We start from the raw sequence: 20,873 nt of genomic DNA, 5'->3' as shown, positions 1-20,873 counted from the left end.
TGAACTTTATTTTATGGGCAAATAAACTTAAGCTAGGATTGTTGACTATCTACCAAAGGTCAGCTTATTGGGACCGGTATGCAGGTCCACTCACTTGTAGCCTACTTTTTTATTAATAGCAAGCCAGGCTTATGGCTTTGATGATGATAATGGTAATAATAATAGTGTTCATCAGGACATATCAGTGCTCGCCCTGTATGGGGACTAGGCAGAATGCTATGTGTTTTGTGTGTGTTATATCTCATTCTCACCACAATCCAATGCTATAGGCAGTCATGCTATCCATCTATGTTTTACAAATAAGAAAACTTTGGCCCTGAGAATTTGAACAATCTACTGTTTCTAAACAGTGTCACTGGTATTTGAACCTACATTTGGGCCTCAGAGTCCAAGACCTTAACTAAGGTCCTTATTATGTGCCTTCAAAAAAATATGGGGTGCTCACCCACCTATGAAAAGTAAATTGGAGTAGACCAGCGTTCCCATCTTCAATCTGGCATAGTTAATGCACCTTAATCCATCCTCTAAGAATGTTATCAGAGGCGGTCCTCAAGCCCCACAGTTCCAGACTAGTAGGAAGAGTGGTCTCTCCTCTTTCAGTCCTCCTGTTCCCTTTTATGTCCTCAAATCCTTTCCCAAGGGCTAGTCCTTTCTTATAAGGCTGTACCCTCTGGAAGCTGGAGAATGCCACTGTGCTACTTTGTAACTGGTTACCTCAAGTAGGCTGTGGGGTGGCAGTTATGGGAAGTATAGAGAGTGTGAACTCCTCTCCCAGAGAAGCAGCATCACCACCCTGGGGTGAACCTCACCATGGGTAGGTCTGAAAGGAGGTAGTGGGGTGAGCCTCCACCATCTGGCCACTGAAGGACCCTGCCTGGGCCTTGGCAGTCCCTCAACATGGGAGGGGAAAGAGCGCACACTCTCAGGGCTCCACTCAGCCAGGAGTTCTCCTTGCCAAAGTGGGCCTGGAGTCTCAGCCTCTTTGCTTTGTGATGTCCCCGCACAGCTGCTTTGCCAGCTCTGGTGTGCTCCTAGGAGGGCTGGGTTGAGTGGAGACAGTTCCTGGATTTTGTGTTTATATAGTTCTGTGAGTGTGTGTGTGTGTGTTGTGTTGTGTTGTGTTGTATTTTTAAGACGGAGTTTCGCTCTTGTTGCCCAGGCTGGAGTGCAGCGGTGCAATCTTGGCTCACTGCAACCTCCGCCTCCCAGATTCAAACGATTCTCCTACCTCAGCTTCCCGAGTAGCTGGGACTATAGGCATGCACCATCACGCCAGGTTAATTTTTTTTTTTTTTTTTTTTTTTTTTTTTTTTTTTTTTTTGGTGAAGACGGAGTTTCTCCATGTTGGTCAGGCTGGCCTCAAATTCCCGACTTCAGGTGATCCACCCCGCTAGGCCTCCCAAAGTGCTGGGATAACAGGCATGAGCCACCATGCCTGGCCTAGTTCTCTGTTGTAGTCATGAGCAGTTCAGTCCATGCTGAGAGTTTGCATCTCAGGGCATAGGCATAATAGGGGACAGGGAGGGCTGCAGTACCTTTACTCCCCAAATGGTTGCTGGGCTCCTTATGCAAATCTACCAGCCCTCCACAGTAGTCTTCAAGGCCCTCATAATACAAAAATCTCTACTTCAGAAAAAGAGAAAATTTAAATTAGAATGCCCCAGATTCCTGGATATGTAACTATCCCGGTAAAATTTATACTTACTAATGTTAAAATTATTTCACTGCCTCTAGTCCACTATTGCTTGTTCAGTGGTAGCAAATTCAGTCACCCACCAACACAGGCAGTAAGTCCTAGATTGCGGCCAGTTTAAGACCAATAGAGCATGGTGGGCACTCTGGTGATGCTCAGCTGTCTTTAATTATTGCGTTGCTAATATGTGAGCTCAAGGTTGCCAGGTTTTCTGATTTTAAAAGAAGCAAGATATCTGGATTTTCAAATGAAATTTGATTTTTAAATATTGGCAGAAAAATGATTACAAAACAACACAATTTCCACGTGAAGGACTTCTAACTTTTAGTAGTGGTGGATTAGGTGATTCAAACTAACCTTCCCTCTGAAAAGAGCTGAAAGAAATATATTAAAGCATCTTATTAAAAGCATGGTTGACCAATGACCTAATAAAACAGTAACAAGAACAGGAAAAGCGTTGGCATTCAGGGAAATGAGCCAAAGCTCTTTCTGTCCTAGGGAATTTGTCTATCTAGGAGAGGTACTAAAGAAGAGGTGCTTTTGATGACTGGCACAGCGTAAAGGTGACAGGTATCAGGTCCAGGTAGAGGAGGACTGGTCTATTACAGTCTGCCTCTGCTACCCAGGAGACTAACCAAAGAGGCAGCAAAAAGGCAGACCCATGTGGCATTTTCATGTGGCCAAAAGAAACATGGTTAGTTAAGTACACACCAAAGGCAGAGATCCTGGCATAACAACCCCTGCTCTCAGTTGTAAACTTAAAGAAGACCATTCCAAAGGTGGTATACAGACTGTACTCCAGAGGATTATAAATCCATGGCTCTGATCTTCTGGCTCCCTCGGGAGTCTCATGAAATGAAATTAAGGAAACTAACAATATTCTAGGTCTCCAGTTATTTCTATAAGCAATTTTTCAAACAAAATGGGCACCGAACAGTAAAAGATTATAAAGCACTTGGATACACAAAGCAACATGTACCAGAATCAACAGAAACAACATACCACAGAAAAAGACCTATAGATACTGGAATTTATTCAATACACACTGTAAAATAGTTATTTTCACTATGTTCATGGAAATAAAGCACTGAACATAAAAACATTAACAAATAACTGAAAACTATAAAAAGATATCAAGATGTTGAAATTAAAGAGCTGAGAAAGATAACCAAAGTTAAGAACATAAATGGATTTAACAGCAGCTGAAGAATATAAGTGAACTTAAAATATTTCAGAAGAAACTATGCATCTGATTTTTCAGTTTAGTCCTTATGATTTGCAGAACAAATATAAGATTGCTGCCTTTAGATGATGAAAGATCATATTCAGAAAAATACAGAATAGAGGGTAAGGATACACAGGATACAGTGAGAAGTGCTAACATAATTTAGTTGGAGTCTCCAAAGAGGAGAGAGAGACTTGGGTACAGGCAACACTGGAAAAAATGATAGGTGAAGATTTCCCAGAACCAATGAAGGAGGTCAGTCCACCGGTTCTAGAAAGCCAAGCAGGATATATAAAAATAAATTCACATCTAGACACATCAGGCTAAAACTGCAGAAAATCAAAGGCAAAGAAGCAATAGTTTGACAACTAATTTTTCCACATCAACACTAAAAATAAGACTGACAGCTTAGAATTCTTAATCTAGCAAAACTTTCCTTCTAAAATGAAAGCAAAATAAAGACATCTTCAGATAAAAGCTGAGAGAATATCTACACAAAAAGAAATTCTCAAGGATATTCTTCAGGAAGAAGGAAAATTATCCCAGATGGATATTTGGAATAAAATGCAGCAGGGAATAAAAGAAATGTTAAAAATAGGAGTTGGTATAAATGAACATGGTCTGTATAAAACATTAATAATAATGTCTTGTGCTGAAACATGTATATTCATTTGATGGAGAATTAAATTATACAACCACAATAACTAAACACCATGAGAATAATTGCAGTTAAGGTAAGATCCTTGAATATACTGGAAGAAAATAAAGGAATAGATTAAATATTAGACTTTGATAGGTCAAGGATTCATGTTGAGTTTCTAGGTAACCATTAAAAAAAATAGAAGAAAATTACATAACTTCTTAAGAGAGGAAAACATGGGAACTTCAAAAAATCAAGACAGAAAAACAGCTAGGTCAAGTAAAAAGCACATAAGGTGGTGAATTTAAACTTGAATTTATTGGTTATTACTTTCAATATAAGTGAACTAACTGCTGTAGGAAACAGACAATGTCATGGTGGCTCATACCTGTAATCTCAGCACTTTCAGAGCCCAAGGTGGTAGGATTGCTTAAGCCCAGGAGTTTGAGACCAGCCTGGGGAACATAAGGAGACCTTGTCTTTACAAAAAAATAAATAAATAAAATTAGCCAAATGTGATGGTGTGCACTTGTAGTCCTAGCTAATTAGGAGGCTGAGGTGAGAGGATTGCTCAAGCCTGGGAAACTGACGATGCAGTGAACCATGATCATACCAATGCACTCCAGCTTGAGTGACAGAGTGAGACCCTTTCTCAAAAAAAAAAAAAAAAAAAAAAGACAACTATAGACTCGTTATAAAAGATGTATCTTTTATACATAAAAATACAGAAAATTTGAAAGTTAAAAGATGGAAAAAGATATATACAAATAATAACCTAAAAACTAGCTCTTTTATTTCAGATAAACTAGACTTTAAGGTCAAAAGCATTGCTAAAGATAAAGAGAGACTCTTCAAACTGATAAGAGTTAAATTTCCTAGGAAGACACAGCAATTTTAAATTTATAAAGGAAAAAGAGGGAGAGAGAGATGAAAATGCACGAAGAAAATAAATCCACAATTGCCCTTGAGTATTTTAACACCCCTCTCAGTAATTATTAGAATAAGTAGACAGCAATTAGTAAGAACATAGAATATTTAAACAACTTAGTTAACTGATGTAATAGACATATCTAGATACTACACCATGCAACATCAACTCAATGTGTAAATTATTTTCATGCCACAGGGGACACGTATAAAAATTACCTATATGCCGAGGAATGAAAGAATACAGAGTATTATAAGGGCAACTGAATTCAAAAGTGAAAACAAAATTGACACAAAAAAAGCATTTGATAAAATGTATCATCTCTTCATGATAAAAATTCTGTGAATGGGAATCAAAGGGAAGCCCTTTAATATCACAAAAGGTGTTGCTAAAGAAAAAGACTGGACTAGGCGGTATGTGCTGACAGTATGCTAACAAGGGAGAACGACTTGATGGGTTCATTTAGAACTCAAATAGGCTTTATCTTCAGAAGGACAAGCATCCGTTTTACATATAATTAGAGTACGTTAAATTTTTTGCATTTCCCTGTGATTGTTATAGTTCACAATCCTTAAAAAGGTAATTGTCAAATAGTGTGCCTGGAAACAGGGAAACTTTTGGCATTAAGACAAATATATTTTTAAACTTTCAGAAAATGAAAACATTTCCCTCAGTATAAGGGCAATCTAGGGTAGTGAGATACAGCCTAGCTTTGAGGTTAAAATCACAGTACTGAGTGGGTTCAGAGCTCAGCTTTGCCACTTGTTTGCCATGTGACTGCACAAGTTATGTAATGCCTCCAAGCCTCAGTTTCCTCATCTGTAAAATGAGAATAATACCACCTACCTCATAGACTATTTAGAGATTAATTCAATGCATGACTTTGGAATAGTGCTTGGCACATTTTGGGTACTCAGTGCCAGCTATTACAAAATTACTAAAGAATCAAAACTTAGAATCCAAGGCACAAACTACATAAAATGGCAATGAGGACTGAGAACACTGACCAAAGGGAGGCAAACGGAGAGTGGAGAGAATCCTTTGAGTAACAAACTGGAGAGGCAATGGCCCTTTGGTTTTTTTAACCTCTAGTTTCAATCTTGAAGTTTTATTTCTGCTAACCATTTGGTAAAGGCAGAGGAGATCCTAGTTTCCCTTTAAACTAGCAAGTGTATTCCATGTGAAAGAAAGCTGGAAGCTTAGTGTGGATATACCCAATGAAGAGAAATGTGAAGACATGAGAGGGAGGGATGGGGATCTGAACCAATTAGTAATTCCCCACCTTTTCAATGTTTTGGTGGCAGAAGGTGAGGGGAGAGGTGGATAGAAAGAAAGAAGAGAGGAACAGGGAAACCGTGGCCAGGGAAACAGTCCTAACAATTTAAACTGTCAACTCTTGCAGGTGGGTTTGTAGTATTCAGCAGCACAGTGAAAGGGCTCAGAGATTGTGCCTAAAGCCTCTCAGCTGCTCCCACAGATAGCAGCCAGTGCTCTTGCTGTCTCCTTTCTCCATCCGCACAGGGCATGGAACCAATTAGAGTTCACATTTGAATAAAAATATCAGGCCTGGCACAGTGACTCACACCTGTAATCCCAGCACTTTGGGAGGCCGAGACAGGTGGATCACCTGAGGTCTGGAGATCGAGGCTGGCCTGGCCCACATGGAGAAATCCTGTCTTTACTGAAAATACAAAAATTAGCTGGGTGTGGTGGTGTGCACCTATAATCCCAGCTACTCAGGAGGCTGAGGCAGTAGAGTTGCTGGAACCCAGGAGGCAGAGGTTGCAGTGAGCCAAGATCACGCCACTGCACTGCAGCCTGGGTGAAAGAGTGAGACTGTCTCAAAAAAAAAAAAAAAAAAAAAAAAAATCAGCTTCATTACTCTTCTATCTTATTTTGGATTCGCAATCTAAATACCTTCACCTCCTAAAGTCCCAAATCAATTGCAAACGTGGGGAGGGTGGTGGAGAAGGAGGCCAAGCCTCCCTGGTCAATCAGGTTTCTGTCAGGCAGGTAACTGCATTCCCAAAATGCTAGCTTAGTTTCTCTTTGATGAGCCTCTTTGGGAGTATTTCATCTATTTCTGTCTTGGAATAGCTTTTTTCCTCCTCGGAAGAGAACTTTTGAGATGGGCTATTTTCCTGAAATTCACAAGATAGATTGATTCTCTCAGGGTTGGGCTCTAAATCAAGATTTATCTATAGTCATTTTTCATATTGTCTAATTTGGCTAATTTTAGGTCCATTTGGGATCAAGAGAGACAAGTAGGTTTATGACATGAAAAGGGGATTAAAGTTAGGATGGGGGTTGTATGTATTATAAGGATCAACATGTCTGCAATGTTTAGTATTTTCATTTAATTTTATAGCAAAAATGTCTTTGACTTCATTTTCAGTGATAATTTCTATTCTGTAGGCTTCCAAAATGGATTTAAAATAGCTAGTCATCATTGTTACCTAGAACCTGGGCTACTGTAAACACACAGCATTAAGCCTTTAGGGTAAAATGGCATTTAGGGTACTTCTGTGCAGATTAGGAAAAGGTGCCCCCCATAGGTGAGCACAGGACAAGGGACTGGGGGACAGCCTCCCAGAAGAGGCCGACCTTTGCCAGGACTCCTGCTGGGCTAGAGGAGCTTGGGATGAATTCCCGCTCCCCCTCCCTGGCATCTTGGTGAGCAGGGGTTCTTATAATGTAGCCTCGTACTTGGCTCTTTCTGTTACATTGCATGGATGTTGAGGATTTGAAGGGCAATGTAATCAGAACCTGTCTCCAACGCTGAGTTGTATTGGAAATGAAGCCAGAGGGTGACTCCAGGTTTATCATCATAACAGGTAGGAATTGTTCCATGACTTGGGATGTGAGGGATGTCACATTTCTGTATTGTACAAATCAAACAATTTCTAGCTCACCACTCCCTATTTGAATAGACAGGAGGCTCAGTAGTGATCATTTGGGGCTCCCTCCCCTTTCCAGATCGTCGAAGACAGTCCAGAGGGATGGAAGGCACAGGAGGCCTCATGCTGCCCTGGGGAAGAGAGTGGGTCTCTATGGTTGCCATTGCAATGGGGTTCCTAGCTACTCAGCCATGCCACCTCTGATTGTTGACCCCCCGCCCACCTGTCTGCTGTGCTGCTTTGGGCATGGGCATAGAGTTTTTTTCCTGGTGGTCCTTGCCACTACCCACAGGCAATCCTCCTCCTAGTGCCTCCTTTCCTTTTTGGTGGCACTGCATCCAAGGAAACTCAGGTTCACACCATTTCCAGAATGCACAATCCTTTTCCCTTCACCGCATTGGGCAGCTTTCTTTTTCTTTCACCTCTGGAATTATTAACCCACCACCCCAGCCCCTTCTTCACATTAGCATTCAGTGACTCAGCTGGAACCATCCGAGTGCCTGTGAAGCCTTCCCAGGCAGGTAATGAGCACAAAGGCCTGGACCCTCAGTCAGATTGATGGGGAGGCACATGGGGGATGGGTGGCTAGCTTCATCTCTTCCTCATAAATCGGGATGAATCTTCTGGATAAAGGGAGTACAAAGAGCAAGGTGGTTTCTCAGTAGATCACCCCAGTGCCTTCAACACCTAATAGCTCACTTTTGACAGAATATTCCAAACCCACCAATTATTATTTTGAGCATCTCCTCGGGCAAGATACATATTGTGAAGGAAACAAAGACTTTTAAGAAAACTTTACCTCCCAGTAGCTTAGACTTCAGTTGAAGTGTGGTAAAGGAAGAGAAAACTCCCCAACAAATTCCCATAATTCAAGAAAAAAAAAAACAAACACAGGAATTAGTAGAGAGGGGTCCAGGGAATGGAGAGGTCCTACTTGGGTCAGGGAGGGGTGTTCAGAGAGATTTCATGCAAGAGGCCTTGAGGGAGGGTGAGATTTTAAAATCATTCTAAACTCGAACAATGCATAAAAATGTACAAGAGAGAAAGTGGGAGGAGGGGCTGCTTCAGACTGGGAGATCACAGCTTAATGGGGGTGGGCAGATGGGAGAAGGAGCAGGAAGGGGATTGGGGAGGAGGAGCGGAGATGAAGGGTGTACTCATTTCCTGTGGCTGCTGTAACAGATTACACAGACTGGGTGGTTGAAAACAACAGAAAGGTGTTCTCTCATGCTCAGGAGGCCAGGAGTGCGAAACCAAGGATTGGGTAGGGCTACACTCCCTTTGGAGGCCCTAGGAGAGAATGGCTCCCTTACCTATTGCAGCTTCTGGGGGCTGCAGGCAGTGGGCAGTTTGTGGCCACATCACTGCTGCCTCTGCCTGCGCCTTCACGTGGTCTTCTCCTCTCTCTGGGTGCGTATGATCTCCCTCTGACTCTCTAAGAATAATTTCAATTGCATGTAGGGCTCACCAGAATAGTCCAGGATAATGTTCTCATTGCAAGTTCCTTAACCACATCTGCAAAACCCCTGTTTTTCCCCAAATAAGGTAATATTTATAGAGTTGGGAAAGTAGGACCTGATATCTTTAGGGGACCATTATTCTGCCTACCACAGAGGGTGAAATCTAAATGTCAAGAGCCTGACAGCCAGGCTGAGAGGGGCTGACCACAGCCTTGGTGAAGCCATCTGAGCCTTTTACATCAGGGGCTCACATGAACAAGTCTCCTGTGAAAGGAGGCTGTCTCTGATGAGACTGAGGACAGAGAGCAGACTCATGCAAGCTGGAGATGGTGGGGCACTGTGTTAAGGAAACAGTGGGGATGAGAATGAGGAAGTAGATGGGGAGAAATAGAATCAGAGGGTTTGGCAACTGCTTGGATGTACAGGAAAGGGAGAAGGACCCACGGAGGAATACTTCCAGCTGAGCAGATGGAGAGCTCAGAGGGATGTGCTCCTAGCAGGAAAGAGAAGGTGGCACCATGGAATGGCACAGTGAGGAAGTTAATTTTGGTTTGCAAGATGTTACGTTTCATAAGAAAAAAAGCTTTTTGGTTAGTTGGTGGTAGAAAACTGGACCATGATGATACCTCAATACAATCTAAGAGAAATACACTTTGGGTGTTTATCTTATTAATTGTGGTTTTATTTTAATTTGCTTAAAATTTTTGATTTTAATATGCAAAAAGACCTAAGTTAGCTCAAGAAAGCCAAGAGTGGGGTCTGTCACATGGCCAAATCTCAGAGACTAGACCTGGAGTAGTTACCACTTCAGGCCTTCCTAGTGGGAGGTAATGGGTCTTTAGAGATCACTGGGAATCATGCCATTGTTTTCTCTCTACCATCTCCTTTATTATTTCCTTCTGCTCTTTTTAATTCTTCTCCTGGTTTCACCCTGCTTTCTTATAATTTTTTGTCATCTTTCTCAGAGTCTCTGCTTTCTCATAATCCAGGGTTACCATGGAATCTTATGCCTTCGTGGTTAATTAATTATAACCTCGTGATTTAGTTCCCACTACTAACTGTCCATTGTTTCGTTACTTACAGTTCAAATCCCTGAGGCAAATAATCTGCTAGGCTAGGTGGACTTTTGCCCCAGGCTGTATCATAGGTTGCTAGCCAGCCTCTGGATTGGCTGCCTGTAGATCAGACGGCCACTTCTGGTCCAATCAGCTGCAGCCAAAGGTTGGGATCATGTGATGCAAACAATGCAGCCTGGGATTTGGCTGGAGCAAAGCATTTGACAGGCACAATAATTAGCATACCTTAGAGCAGTGGTCCTCAGAATGTGGCTCCTGGACCAACAGCATCCTGGGAAGCTGTTGGAAATGTCAGTCCTTGGGCCCCAACCCAGACCCCTTGAATCAGACACTCAGGACGAGGGGTGCTGCAGTTTGCACTTTAACAGACCCACCAGGGGATACTGGTGCATGTTCAAGTTTAAGAACCACTGCCTTAGACTATGCAAACAGCATATTGACTGAAAATGAATGTTTGCATAAAATCCAGAAAGAAAGCCTGGCATTCAGGTTTAGCAGATTTTAAACAAAGTGAGAGTGTTGTTAGTTGATCCTAGGGATCAGGAGAAAGTGGCATTTGTTATAAATCTCCATTTTATGGATGCCAGAATGTCAGTGTTTTCTGTTGTTGGATGACCTGCATTCTCTGGTTTGTACTGACTGCCCCAAAAGATGAACTATGGTAATTATCGTCATCCACACCTATTCACTCTCCACCCGTGACTCCATTCCTTCCCTGACTGTACAAATGCGCATTCCTCATAGAGACCAGCCCAGCACTAGGTTCCCTCCAAAAATTCTGACAAATCTTGCTTGATAAGTGATTATGATTCTGGCTAGGGTATTGTTTTCCTCCAAAACATTAGTTAAGTATTTACTTTGAGTCTTTTGACATTCAGATCATTTACATCCCTCCTGTCTATTGCTTGTCCCAGGCTAAGAAGTTCAGTTTGTTAGGTTTTTTTTTTTTTTAAATGAATCTAATTTTACATGAAAGTGGATTATAACAATGACATAAAGCAAAACAGAAGATGGGAGAGAAAGTAAAAAGAGAAACTCTCTGTGCCTTTCCAGGGAGTATGAACAAGTTAAAACCTAATCTAGGATTTATGTGGGCTAGGATTAATGTGAGGTTAACTGGGTGCAAAATGTAAGTGGATGTGGATGCCAAAATACTTAGTAATCAAGATAAATATTGTAGTGCAATTAAAATCAAAATCAGTGTCCAAAAAATTCATGATAAACATAGTGTCAAAACTTTAAATAGAGAGAGGATCCAATTCCCCCTGTAGCCTGTCCATGTTAGTGGACAGCAAACATCCAGAAAACCTTGCAAGGTGGCAGAAGATGCCATCTTGAAAGGATGCATGACCTGCTTGGTTTGGAGCAAGATAAGCAGTCACTGCTTCCTACTCTTGACTGTAGAAAAATATGTTAGGCACTCTAAAAAACACTGGAATTAGAAAAACAATGCTATACTCTAACATAGTTTATTAAAGTCTCTATTAATTTATTTCCTTTATTCACAAAGGGTCATTTTGGAGTTTCTAGGACATTCACATAACCCACATAACTGAGAACACCTCTTCTCCCACTGTCTGCCTGGTTTTGGTCAGGGAGGAAGACTGGTCAGTCCTACCCAACTCCTCATCTGATGTGGGACTCATCTGGTTCAACAGGGTGGCGATCCCACGATTTCCCTGCTCCTCCCCATTCAGTGCATATTGTCTTTCTCTCTTTATCCTTGTCACTCTCAGGTCTTATATGCAGAACTGTATGATGGAAAGTGCAGTAGAGAAGGCCACTCTATGTTTTTATCCCAGCTCAGCCACCAAACAGATGTGTGACCGTGGGTCAATCCTGTGTCGCACTGGGCTTTAGCATCCTCATCTGTGCCATGAAGAAATCAAACATCACCAGTCCACATTCCTCTCTGCTTTTGAAATTCTGTGCTTCCAGCTCCATGTTAGAAAACCCACATCCACAGTTCATAACCCCTCTTTTTGCTCCTCATTCCAATGGCCTGTCCAATTGCCTCAGGAAAATTAACTCCCGCCCCCTATGAAGCATGGTTGATGATATGAGAGAAGTGTCTGGAGCTTACATGTATCAGAGGTGTGATTTCTAAAGAAAAACATGAGTAAAATCCCAGTACTGCTGACCCTCCCACATGTACACAATGTCCTCCAGGAATGCCCACAGGAGTCTCTATTTGCCTCATCATCTTTTCATCAAATATATCATTCATTTACTCCACAAAGATGTATTGAGTATCTTGTAAGTAGTAGATACTTTTCTTAGCAATGAATAAGAGAAAGTTTCTGCCCTCCCTCATGATGTGGCCACTCATTCTAGCACATATATACCATCATACATGGTGTAGTGATGTCTCTGTCAACAACAGACCACATATACTATGGTGGCCCCAGAGTATTGAAATGGAGCGTGTATAGAAACCTGATACATGGCACTTGATATTGACATTGTGAATCAAGTAGGGGAAATAATTGATATTTAGCGATGGTGCTGGGACATTTAGTTTCCCATATGAAAAACAATATATAAATAAAAATATACATATCATCTAGGTTTGTGTAAGTACACTCTATAATGTTTGCATAAGGATGAAATTGCCTAACGATGCATTTCTCAGAACGTGTTCCCATCATTAAGTGACACATGACTATTTAATTTATACACTCAGGGAAGAAAAAATAAATTAGTTCATTAGTCTTAAAAATGAGAGCTTAACTTGAAGTTTCCTTTCCACAAAGCTGGCAAAAAATTCAATCTTGGGTATTTTTAGGGACTTCTTCCCAGGCCTTCCTAGGATCATACAAAATCTAAAGAAGTTGTGTGGTTCCTGGAAAATGGCTGAAAAGACTGAACATCAGCGAGGTAGTTATCATTGAAGTGCTTCTTCCCAAACACTCATATTTCCCTGAAGGCAGGTGACTCCACAGCATCTGTGCCAGATTTGCCCAGGGCTCTTGGCTCAGGATGGGAATCCTCATGTTCAGGGGTTTCCTCGTGTGGCATCTTCTTCCCTTCAGCTTGCATAAGTACCACAGAAGCCCTCTTCTCTGACATGAACAGAAGGGACAAGTGCTTGGCTGATGAATCCAGAAAGAGAGTTAAGTACGTCCACTATACACACAGATATCCTATTACATTTTTATCATGAAACATATAAGTGTACATGCATTTGCCAATGTTTTGATTTTGGTCCAAGACCTTTTCTTTAATATGAGCACACTGTTTGCCATTGTAATCCTCTTTCTTCAAAAGATTCCCACTCATAATTCATCATCTATAATATCTGTCTTTGATTCCTTTTGTTACAATAGGAACTTAGTGAAAATTGTGAAGCAACCTGAAAAAATAATTCTTCTATAATTTAAAAATTTCTCCCCAATATTTTGTAGTGTCTCACCCACATCTAATTTGACAGGATTAGCTAATCACCGTTATCTGTTCTTTGCAAAACACTCAACTTAATTTTCATAGAAAACAAAAGTCATCTTATTTGCATTCATATTTCATTGGTTCACATATAATTAAATTACATAGTCTCATTAATTAGTACAATAGGCATTAACATATTGGGAACAAACTTAACTGACTCCTGATAAACACAGAACTCAACTGCTGAAGGTAGAAGTAGGTGAGCATATTAGAGAGTGACCTATTGGTCACGGACATCTAGTGAGCTATGGATGTGAGTCAGGATGTTTTACTGAAGTGGAAAGCATGTGTTAGTTTGTAGAGTTAAGTGGAGATCAGTAAAGAGAACTTCTCTGGTGTTTACCATATTTGTTAAAACTTGCTTCCCCACCCTTTTGCCAAAAGGTACCACCACTTAAAGATGTGGAGTCAAAAAATCTTGAAATTTACAGTGATGTAAAACCGAATATGTTTCAATCCTTTAGTTCTGTAAGTTTCAAATTCATTTCCATTGCTTTTTCTTAAAATAATAGCATAGTATATGTTTATCTTTATTTGCCCTCTAAAACCTCAGCTAAAGTGATTAAGTTTGACTTTGCTCTCTTTCTGTCTGAGTTTAACTTCTTTGATAGGTGTTAATGAAGAATTACATAACCAAAAAGGGGGAGCAGGAAAGAGGGAAGAGAAGACAAGAAGAGGAGCAAAGCTAAAAATTGAATTTCTGTACAAAATGGGCACTTTGCTCCTAAAGAATAGAGATCCCTCTATCTTGGCATCACATGGGATATGTCCTGGCAAAATGTGTCAGTATAAAATGTTTCTGGGCACCAACTGGGTTATTAAGAGGAGAAGAATCCCTTCTGTTTTTATGAATCAAGATGATCAACATGGAACCAGAGGAAAGTGCCACTTTCCTGTGTTCCAGATTTTCATTTTTCTTCCAGCTTCCAGGAGTCTATGTGAGCTTGTCCATCTAGCCATCTTCATAGAGTAAGATAATTTAATACTTATAACCATAAACTGCTGCCAGATCAATATTTCCAAAGCACAGCTCTGATGTCACCTTCCAACCCAAAACACTTCAATGCCTCCCCTTGCCTAATGAATTAAATCCTTACACCTCACCCTAGCATTTAGGTCCCTCCCAACAAGGCTGGCTCACATCTCTCAGGATTCTTCTGTATCTATATGCCACTCAGGACACAACGGACTGCTTGTGCTGTCTTGTACCTTGTGCATTTTCTTGTGTTCTTGTTGTGTGGATTGGAATGCGTGTACTCCCTTCATGCATGGGAATAGGTTAGGGCCCACAAGGAACTGAATTCCTTTCCCCCTCCCAAAATGCAAGCTTTATTTTCCTGAATTACAGAGTTTTTGTTTCTTTCCTTATCCTAGTGTTACCCAAACTTCTTTTCTATCAGTATCTCTATATTAGTATGTGTCTTTATTTTTTATTTTATTTTTATTTTTTCTTTTTAGAGACAGGCATGGTCTCACTTTGTCACCCAGGTTGGAATGCAGTTATGCAATCATAGTTCATTGTAATCTTGAACTTCTGGGCTCAATCCATCCTCTCATCTCAGCCTATCGAGTAGCTAGGACTACAGGCACACACCACCGCACTCAGGTGATTTTTGTTTTTTGTAAAGATGGGGTCTATGTTGCTTAGGTTGGTATTAAACTCCTGGCTCAAGTGATCCTCCACCTCAGCCTTCCCAAGTATTGGGATTACAGGCATGAGCCACCACGCATGGCCAATATTTGTCTTTAAATTGACGTGCTTTGTTTTCACCTCAATCTACTTATTTATTATAAAAAGTACTCTACATGGAAAAAACAATCCCACTTGATAAATATAAGCACATCATGAACATGAATTCAATAAAAACATGCAGTGACTTTACCTTCTAGCTGGGTAACTCTTGCCTGAGGCATGCACTATCTTGGTTAAAGTGTTAAAGGTTGGCAGCAAACGGAGTTTCTCCTTGATGAAATCAGAAGGATTGAAGAGGAATGGAAAATAGACTGATTTTCTCACTGTTTTATTAGCAATACCATATCCATGTGCCACTGAAAATCGTGAGTGTTGCACGCTCCACACCTCGGAAAACAATGCCTCAATCCCATGAAACAATAAGAAATGAGTCTTCCTCCTCCTCATGTCCTTCACCTTCCCAAGAACCTATTCCTCAGGCTTCTAAAGCATGCCCACCTCCTCCAGGGAACCCACTGAGGTGCCTCATAAGCCCAGTGTTATGTGATGGGAAGGCGTGATCAGTTATTTCTGCAACATTGGCCAATGAATTGGTCTGTCATTTCAGAAACATCAGGATTGTAGGTTCTTTAAATCCATGGCCCTAGGATGAAGAATGAGCTTTTATTCTCGTGTGTGTGTGTGTGTGTGTGTGTGTGTGTGTGTGTGTGTGTGTAGTGAGGATGAGGGTGTAGCAGCAGAAGACTGGGAGTTTTCTGAACTCCCTTAATTCACAATGCTGTCTTCATACAGTGCTCTCATGTCTGGTAGTTGGGCTGTACATTTTCCTATTATAAATAAATTTCTTTTGAAGCTGGTTAAGACTTTGGAGATCACCTTCTCCCCCTACTCTCCTGCCTCGCCCATTCCAACTTCCATTGGTGGAGGAGGAAGCAAAGGTCGAGAGAGGACAGATGTCCTGCCCATGCAGACTCTGCCTGTAAACAGTGAATTGGAATCTAAGTCCAGATGCTTATCATGGAAATCTACCAGATGCCCCAAAATGTAACTGACTTGAGTTGTTCACAGACTTTCCTTTTCCTTTTGCAGGCAGTGCTGAGCCCTCTCATAGCCATCGCACTGAAAATATCCCAGATTCATGAGAGAACTGGCCGGAGGGGACCCACTGTCATCACCTGAGCAGAGGAAAGATCACTCACCAGGGCCAAAGAGAGTGCTCAGCGGGAGATGCTTCACTGATGCCTTCTTGCTACCTGTTTGTGCCTCTTATGACTTTGGAAAAACAAAAGATATTTTGCTTTTGGGGGACAGAGGGTGGGTGGGAAAAGAAAAAAAATCCATTTGGTTTTGGTTTTGTCCCATTCCTCCAAATGCAACAGGGCCTTTAGCTGTCTGTTAAAGCTGCACAATCATTTGATATCTACATTTCATCACACAAAGGAACCTCCCCTTTTGACAATGACTGGGCTAGGCAGCTGTTAATCACAACATCTGTGCATCATTGGTGCCAAGCGAGAAAATGTTCTAAAATCACAAGAGAGAACAGTGCCAGAATTAAGCTGACCCTAAGTCCCAGGTGCCCCTGGGCAGGCAGAAGGAAACACTCCCAGTACGGAGAAGGGTTTAGCTTTTCATCCTATGTCAGGTCTACAATGGGGGAAGGTTTTATTATAGCACTCCCAACAGCCCACATCACTCCTACCACCCACCTGATGGCCCTGCCTCCCCCATCCCATCCCCAACATCCCTGTACCACCTTCTCTCACATCTTCTGAAGCTTTCTACAAATCACAATGGCACACTTCCAACAAAATATATCAATAGGTGTTTTCCTCTCTTATTTTGTAAATAATATTATTTTAGCTATTAAGCTGGATACCTTCTTTCAAATTCAGCCATTCAGTTGTAAAGGTGGGACGAAGTTTCTTGACAAGACTCTGCAATTAAATGCTTACAATTGGGGGGAACCCTTCCTTGATTATATCAAGTATGTTGGTACATGGGTTTATACAAGTTCCTCTTGAGAAGACAAAAAGACCACCATGTGTGAGAGCTCTTTGACTTTGCCAGTAGGGGCCTATCTTAATGCACTTGTTTGGACACGGTTCTGATCTTAATTGTAATGGCTGCAAAAGGAGAGGATGAAATGCTGTAAAAGTAGGAAATGAAGTGGATGCTGGAAGAAAATGTAATTGGTGGTACAGCTATGGGCTGGATGATGGAGGGAAGGGTGGGGACCCCTGCCGGCAAGCAGGGGGTCACAGCTGGCTTTTCTTGCTTGGGAAAAGGGTACTGCAGCTCCAGCAGCCTCCTCTGTACTCAGCCAGGACACCCGTGGGACCTGTTTGCATCTGTTTTGCTTCTTTGGGAACGGCACAGTCACTTATCCTGCCATTTGCGGAGATGACCTGGTGCACTTTGACTGTTGAGCAATGCATTATTGCTGTAGTCAAGGTTAGTGCAAGCAAGGAAACATTCCCAGTAAGGTATTTGTTTCCATTTTCTGTCTATGCTTCTGTCAGAAACTTGCTAGGACATTTAGTGGCCAATAAAAAAGAAATTCCTAATTTCAACCTTATCCAAGGATTGTGGGTTTTTACTTATTTGTTTGTTTCGCCATTTGATAAACTCCAGTACTGGTCACCTATCCTGATAAATCTGCCTTTCAGAAAAACTGCAAGGGCTGTTTTTCACTATTATGACTAGAGACATGTATTAAATGGAACAGAAAAGGTAAGTTACTCAAAACTGCCTTTGGGAGTCAGCAGAAGCTGAAATGGCATCTAGACCTCCACTGTAACTGTCTTCATTTCAAAATAATAGGAAGGTGACTTTAAGCTGAGATTCTAAAATAAAAAAAACCATTTCAAGATTGATCACCAATGGAATAAAATTCCATAGCCTTGGTTCTCAGGGTCTTGTCTCATGAGTGGACGTCCATGCTAGCCATCCATGTGTTCATTAATCACGGATGTGTTAGTCAGGACACTCAGATGTATTCTTAGGTGTATCAGCTCTAGGTAAGAAAATACTTATTTATTTTCTCAAGTTGCCGAACTTTTAATGATCTCTAACTTGTAAGTTCAAATGTCAATTAGTCCTTGCATAAAAATTATATTTCTTTGTTTTTATATGGAGTCATGTGTGGCCAGTAGCCCAAATATATATTTACCCAGCAGTCCATCCATTCATCCATCCATCTGTTCATTCATTCATTCATTCATTCATTCAGTGAACATTGAGCAACTCATCTAGGCAGGGTTCTGTTTTAGATGGGGCAGAGAAATGGATAAAACATTATTCCTGATCTTATGAGCTTATAATTTGGGAATAGGAGGCTATGACAAACATATACAAATAATCAGATAAAAATGTTACAAGAGGCACAAACAATGTGCTGTGGGACTACACAGAGAGAGGAAATAGACTCAGAGATGGTGGCATGAGAGTAGTTTCCCAAACAGTAGAGTTTCTTGGGATTTGTAAGCATTTATAGAATTTCATCAAGGGTGAGTGAAGTCAGAAGACAGACTAGGAATTGAGGGTTAGGATGGCTGGAGAGGAGACTTGCTTGGGGTCTCCTGAGGAGGTGGCTTGATGCATGGGGTTGAAGCGGGCACAGGGTTGTGAATGTCAGGCAGAGCAAAGCCTTGGGCCTAGCCACCAGAAGAAGCAGCTGCGTAGCTGCCTATTTTTACAGAGTTTTTTTCAGCTATGTTGTCAAGGGAAGGTCTTTTGGCGGATCTAGGACACAGTCACTCTCTGGAACCTGGCTCTAATTCACATCGCCAAGATATTATTTCTGCCTTACATGAAATCCAAATTTCTCTTGCCAAACTATATGTTTGTATGTCCTCTTGCCTAATTCTCAGGAGAGGAGAGAGGCAGGAAGTCACTGTTCCCCATATAATGTTCTTTATGTTCTTAAAGATGAAGCTGTAGGCTGGGCGTGGTGGCTTACACCTGTTATCCCAGCACTTTGGGAGGCCGAGGTGGGTGGATCACTTGAGGTCAGGAGTTTGAGACCAGCCTGGCCAAAATAGTGAAACACTGTCTCTACCAAAAATACAAAAATTAGCCAGATGTGGTGGTGCATGCTTGTAATCCCAGCTACCCAAGAGGCTGAGGCAGGCTAATAGCTTGAGCTCAGTAGGTGGAGGTTGCCATGAGCCAAGATGGAGCAGCGTGTACTCCAAGCTTGGGCAACAGAGCAAGACTCTATCTAAAAAAAAAAAAAAGGAGTTGTAGTCACTGATCTTTAAGAGTAAATGACTTGGCCAGGTACAGTGGCTCACACCTGTAATCCCATCATTTTGGGAGGCCGAGGCAGGCCGATCACAAGGTCAGGAGTTCGAGACCAGTCTGGCCAACATAGTGAAACCCCGTCTCTACTAAAAATACAAAAAAAAATAGCTGGGTATGGTGGTGTATGCCTGTAATCCCAGCTATTCGGGAGGCTGAGGCAGGAGAATCACACAAACCCGGGAGGCAGCAGTGAGCCAAGATGGTGCCATTGCACTTCAGCCCAGGTGACATTGTTTGAGACTCTGTCTCAAAACAAACAAACAAAAACAGTAAATGACTTTAAAGGTCCAAAATTTCATGGGAACTGCAAGAGTCAATCATACAGGAAACAATGGATAGAGTGTGACAACTGCCAGGGCAACTCTGGTGATCTGCTGTTACAGAGGGGTTCACTCATTATACCATGTGCCTGCAGAAAAATGGCAAGCAACACAATACATCACATGCTGGTTTTCAACCAGGGCGGGTGTTTGGAAATGTGTGTGTATTTGCCAGAGAGGCATTTAGTGGCAGTAGTAGGAAAGCAAACACGCTAAATATCCTTCTTGGCATCAGCCAGTCCCCCAGAACAAAAATTTGTTTTGCGTCACCCAGGAATCTTGAGTTTATTACATGTCCTTGAAAATAGATAGGCAGTCATTATTAAAATGAGGTCGTTTATCAACTTGTACTGATCTGAGTGCAGTATACATCCACAGTATTTGCAGGACAAATTGTGTTGCATGACATTAGAGGCGGAAGGGCTTGCATGTGACATGCAGGCTTTCTGCACAGGAAGTCTCAGCTTGATACACAGTCCCATGGATCAGTGTAAGGCATGGGATTTACTTTGACATTCATATGGGTGTGGGGAATTTGAAAAGCATCTGTAGGAGCCGGTAATGATATAACTGTGTGACTCCATTCTGTTGCTGGATCAAGCACTGGATACTCTCAAAATATGTGGACACTGAAATCCCAGACACCTGTCTTAAGGAGCTTCCCATACCTGAATATAGAAGGGTCTGAGAAACTGTGTGCCTTTGGAAATAATGTAACTGCCAGTAAATCAGTCTTTGGCCCTTTGACAGTTACAAACAGCAAGAGATTATCCGAAGCAGCAGAGCTTACAGAATGTCTGTTCCACTCCGACCAGCTGGAGTCCTTACTAGAAGAAATAGCCCATGCAGTTGACAGCCCTCTTGGTATGTGAGTCAGCCTAGGTTGTCACGGAACCTTACAGAATATGGAGAAGATATAGATTATAAGTCCATGTCTTTATCATCTTTCCATGCCTATTTGCACCTAATATGTGCCCTGCAATGCAGGGGAGCTAGAGCAATGCCTCACCAAAGACAGTATATTTAAATAGAATCTTAAATGATAGGAGTGTCAGTAAAAGCAATGGTAAGGTTTTGCATGGAGGGTCGAAAATGAACACAGTACATCTCAGATATGCAAAAGATACAGTATAACTTACTCTATAATTGATGATAACTGACCTTATCCTTACCTTCTGGAGTAGTGGTAAGG

The 20,873-nt window shown here is 41.6% G+C and overlaps 1 protein-coding gene across 4 annotated transcripts in view; it reads left to right on the top strand.

The window, feature by feature from the left end:
- The window catches only part of PGM5 (phosphoglucomutase 5), a 180,495-nt gene extending 164,149 nt beyond the window's left edge, over positions 1-16,346 (top strand). For all 4 annotated transcript variants that reach the window (XM_030920218.1, XM_030920217.1, XM_030920219.1 and 1 more), the window contains exon 12: positions 16,146-16,346. In XM_030920218.1, coding sequence (XP_030776078.1) covers positions 16,146-16,235 — 90 coding nt within the window. In that variant the 3' untranslated portion in view covers positions 16,236-16,346. The remainder of the gene's footprint in view (positions 1-16,145) is intronic.
- Positions 16,347-20,873: the final 4,527 nt, after the last annotated feature.

The sequence above is a fragment of the Rhinopithecus roxellana genome, chromosome 16 (assembly GCF_007565055.1).
Source record: "Rhinopithecus roxellana isolate Shanxi Qingling chromosome 16, ASM756505v1, whole genome shotgun sequence".
NCBI classification, from domain to species: Eukaryota; Metazoa; Chordata; class Mammalia; order Primates; family Cercopithecidae; genus Rhinopithecus; species Rhinopithecus roxellana.
This window is presented reverse-complemented; position numbering and strand designations above follow the sequence as displayed.